The sequence below is a fragment of the Egretta garzetta genome, unplaced genomic scaffold (assembly GCF_000687185.1).
Source record: "Egretta garzetta isolate BGI_Z169 unplaced genomic scaffold, ASM68718v1 scaffold341, whole genome shotgun sequence".
Classification (NCBI taxonomy): domain Eukaryota; kingdom Metazoa; phylum Chordata; class Aves; order Pelecaniformes; family Ardeidae; genus Egretta; species Egretta garzetta.
Window position 1 is genome coordinate 659,788 of NW_009258546.1, and position 4,651 is coordinate 664,438.

A 4,651-nucleotide genomic window follows, 5' to 3' on the forward strand; every position below is an offset into this window, starting at 1 on the left:
CTGCTGTTCTGGTTGGGATGAAGAAAGCAGCCCCCCTGTACAAGCAAGAGAAATTCAAAAGTCTTTCTGTTAGCTGCTTTGGTGCCTCAAAAAGTATTTTTGGATACTGCTATTAAAAAACAAATGAAAAGCGTGTAATGCCTACAGGCAGTGGTCTTCTGTTTTAAAGTGTGTTCATGACAACCCTGCCTCTGCTCGCAGGCTCTCATATGGATCGTGTTTGAAACAGCAAACCGTTGGCCAAATCTGAAACTATTTTCACACCATCTTTTTTTGGTTAGCAATAGCTTTGGGAAGCACAAGCAAGCTCAAACTGATGTTTGCTTTTTCTTATTTTATCCGTGCTGTTCACCATCAGCTGCATCAAGGTCTAAAAATACATAGTCCTTCACAAAATGTGTCCTGTTTGTGAAGGCAGATAATTTCCAGATGATTTGCTCAATAGAGAAAACCTGCTAGCTAAGAGCGTGGATGTGATGCTCTGCTGGAGGATACGCAGGGCCCTTCCTCGCAGGTAGGGCGCTTGCGTGAGGCCGCGAGGGCCGCCTGGTTTTTCTGGCAGGGGGCGAGGCCGTGTCCAGTAGCTCCTGCCCCTGTGAACTGGTAGCTGCGGCCTCTGCTCTCGTGCTACGCTAAGCCTCTCTGTGAAGAGGGAGCATCTTCACTGCGTATGGCAACAGGGTCCAGAAGATTAATGATAACACTTTATAAAAATTCACACGGACCTGGGATCGGCATTAGAAAAATACAGATTTGAATTAAAAGGGAAAAACCCGAATCGCTCATGAAAGCATAGAAATCTGTGGGCTATCGATAACGGTTACCAGCATAAAGTCTCTTCTCATGGCAGGCTTCTCCGAGGAGCTCCGTGGCTGGCGGGGGGCACTGGGAGGGCAGAGGCAGAGCCGTGCCCGACGCGGTGAGCAGCCCCACGGGGCTGTGTCGGGTCCCTCCTCCGTGCCAGAGGCCGGTGCCGAGCAGCTCCGGGGTCCATCGGCTCTGTGTGCAGCCCCCCCTCCAGCCCTAGGGCCTGACGAGAGCGGGGCTCGCTGGGTGTCGCATCCCGCCCTCCCACGCTGCGTGTTCCTGGGAAGGTCACCCACCTCCTCTTGTAGCCCATGTCCAGGCTTGCCGTGTGCTGGGCTTTGCTTTTAATAAGCTCTGAGCCGCTGAAAATAGTTGCAACTTCACTTCCATGAGCTCTGTTTTTTCCTATTTATAGGAAGGTTTAATGGCAGATGTAAAAATGCTGCTCTGCTGCGGGAATGGTGGGCAGAGCGTTGTTGGGAGGGCGGGTGGCGTGCACTGCTGCAGCTAGAGAGGTGACGAGCGAAGTTTGGCTTCCCTTTTCTCGGGCTGGTGTAGGCGAGCTCGGCGTGTGCATCAGCCCCTGCCTCGGGGAGCACGGGAGCGTGCAGCAGGCTCTGGGTAGGTTTGGAGCAGGTCTTAGTCATCGAGAGAGTTTCAAAGATGTTATTTATGCACGTACTCACAATTTTTTGGCACGGATAAATCCAAAACACTGGCTGTTAGCACTTTCTGCCTTGAAGGAAACGCGGTTGAGTCCCACAGGGTGCTCGGGCACACTCCTGATGCCTGGTTGTTGAGACTTGGGTTTGCAGAGGGGGGGTCGTACTCACCAGCCACCACGCAGGCTGTCCCTGGTGCCGGCTCGCGAGGCGCTGCCGCGTGCGGGTGGAGGGCGGATGGCTGCCTCTGCAGCGCTTCGGTTGTTGGCAGAGTCTGGCGTGCAGCGGGGCGGAGGGGCTTGCGCCAGGGTGCAGACTGTCTCGCTCACGGCTGGACTGAGGAGCAGGCAAAGCAGCTGAGCCACCCCTGGCTGTAACGGCTGAACCTCTGTCTCCTTCGGGTATTTGGGGCCCGCTCCAGCTTTTACAAGCAATGTTCAAGTTGACGTTTGCTGCTTAACCTGACCGGACTCGTCAGGCGAGAGCGGGCTGGTGGCAGCAGTATCGTGGGCTCTGTAGTAACGCCATCTCCATTTCCCATCTCTCTTCCTTAGGCACATCTCGCTGACACTGCCTGCCAGCTTTCGAGGGAAAAATCACAGCACTCGCCTGGACTTGGAGCACCAGCACTCGAATTTGTATGCCATATCAGGTAAGCTGACGCACGCGATGGTTTCTCTGCTCTTCTGTGTAATCAGAAGTGTAGCCAAGCAAAGCAGCCCTGCTCGCGCCAACAGCCAGGCGTGTGGTACCCGTGAAGCTTTTCCTCAGCACCACGGAAGTGTCAAGAGCAGAAGGGGTGCAGAGACCCCAGAAAATGCATAGGCATGCATGTTATGGGCAGCAAACGTTACTGACCACTGGGGGGATCACAGCCCTCGGGGAGGGATGCTGCTGCCTGCAGAGGTGCTAGGGCAGAGCTCTGATGGAAGGCAACACTGACACAAACTTTGCTCCTCATCTGTCTCATGATCTCCACGGGTGAGCCTTGAGACGACATCTCTGCCTGTTCCGCAGGAAGCCTTGTCCTGCCTAACAAGGATGAGTTTCGTACACGCTGTTCTTTGCTATGCTCAACATACGCATTAAAACCAGATGAGATCTTTAGTCTGTCCCATTGCTGTATTCTGAATACTGGCGTTGCATAGATTTGTTTCCCCAGTATTAGGGCAAATTTGAAGCGAGATGTTAGGATATGGAGGGGTTCTGCATTATTTTTAAGCGGCATGCACTTGCACATGCACCCTTGGTCTCTGGAGCTGCAGCTTTCTCCCTGTTCACCATTCCAGGCTAGTATACAAGTGCTAGAGCTAGCGATAGTTTCCAGATGTCACTGTGGAAAAAACCTACCTTTGAATAATTTAGCTGGTTTTTATTTTTAACTAGTACCAGTCTGCAGGGAAAATGTGTATTTAAATAGGCTGGTGAGGCTCAAGCCCGTTCCTTCACCCATGCAGGCACAGTTACTCGGTACTGTGCTTCAGGACCACGCGGTGGGTTTGGTTTGGAGCTGGGGTCCCGGCGAACTGTCCCTGGCAGCTCTGCTCCGCTGGAGGAGGCCCTGCCTCTAAGTGCGTGCTTTTTGAAGGAGGAGTGAGCTAAAAAGGAACGCAGCCTGGTTCTCAGGGCCCAGGAAGAAATGCCTCTGGGAGCGAGAGGCAGGGGTGCTTTACAGAATTGTGCCTCGTGGAGTCCGTCACTCCTGGATGTGCCGAGCGCTGTGTGGCCTGGAAGCTATTTGTGAAGCACAGCAAAAGGACTTTGGGTTCTGCGAACTAAAGAGAAAAGCTGGGCGCAGCTGTGGCACAGCAGTGCATCTCCCCTGCCTCTTCTCTTACGGGGCGAGCTCGCGCTCTGCGCTTCAGCGAAGTTGTGCTGGGGTGGAGGAGTGTTTTCCTTAGGACTTGGGGGGGGTTGAGTAATATTACACCTGAACAAATGCTGTGACAGGCATGGTAGCATCACGCTTAGCCACTGTTTCCTCTTTGTTACGGCATTGTCGCAAGAGGAGAAAAATACTGGCTTTAAACCTGACTCTGTTGGAACCTGGTGAAAGGTACAGTCCCTTCAGCTGGCTGAAGGAGCGTGTCAGGACCGTTTGGAAACCCAGAAAAAGCAGCAGTGGATTCGGTGGGCTGTGCAATAGGCAGTGCTTGTGCATAATCAGGGAAGGGAAGATGGCAAAAATGTGCCATTCATAGGTTCTTGCTATTAATAGTGAGTGACACTTCCAACATGGGAACATGGCATTAATTCATGTACCATAATCAAAGGGTTATTTAAAAGGTAATCTCCAACTGAAACTGCAGCTTCAGGTTCCTAAATAGATGGAATATAACAATTGCATAATTCTTGTCAGTACTCGTTTTTCTTGTTACTCTCTTGCCCTAATAGATGTAGAAATGCAAGGGAAGGCAGGTTCTGGTGCTCACGTGAGACAGCCCTGCGTGGAGGAGGGAAAGCTGCGCTTTCGCTCCTGAGAAAGCTTGGAATGTGCAAAGAGGAGGGCAGCAGCTCTGCAGGAGCGTTACTGAGCCGTGACCCTGCTCGAGGACTTCCCGTGGGCTGCCTCTGCTTGCGGTGCAGCCTGGGAGGGTGACCTATTTTGCAAAGAGCCTGAATACTTTACCAGGTAATTACAGGCAAAGCAGAAGACAGGCCTGCAAAACCGGGCATGGCGCTAGCCCTCCACGTTTGCACGAACACGTTTCAGTCAGAGCGTATAACTCTTCCCCCCCCGGCTGCACATTCTCCTCCAGACACGTTGTTATAGGAGTTGTTGTGCATACGTGTGCTGTAATGGCTATTGCAGCTGCGAATCGTGTCTGAAGAAAGGCTCTTGTCATATGAAACGTCCTGTGCATTGGCAGGGATCGTCATGCGTAACTCCTGACCACTGCTGCCTTTTCAGCAGCTGTGATGAGGTGCTGTGACAATTCCCTTTGCGTGCTTAAACATTGCTGAGGTAGATTAGCCCCCAGACGCGCTGTGGAAACCATTCCGAAGTTTCCTGTTACGTCGGTGCAGTTTGCAGCCAGTCTGTTTTATCTGCTCCGCAACACGAGTGCCTCGCTGCAGTGCCATGGCAACGGGAAATTTATTAACGTGCTTCCACTGTCGTCCCTAATTGCTCTGCCGGGATATGGTTTGCCGCGGTGGGGTCCTGGCTGCTGCAGGGCCCG

General features: G+C 52.7%; 1 protein-coding gene across 7 annotated transcripts in view; it reads left to right on the top strand.

The window, feature by feature from the left end:
• MVB12B (multivesicular body subunit 12B) overlaps positions 1 to 4,651 on the top strand; it is a 69,680-nt gene that overhangs the window by 30,695 nt on the left and 34,334 nt on the right. For all 7 annotated transcript variants that reach the window (XM_035903005.1, XM_035903014.1, XM_035902994.1 and 4 more), the window contains one exon: positions 2,024 to 2,121. In XM_035903005.1, the coding sequence (XP_035758898.1) occupies positions 2,024 to 2,121 (98 nt within the window). The remainder of the gene's footprint in view (positions 1 to 2,023; positions 2,122 to 4,651) is intronic.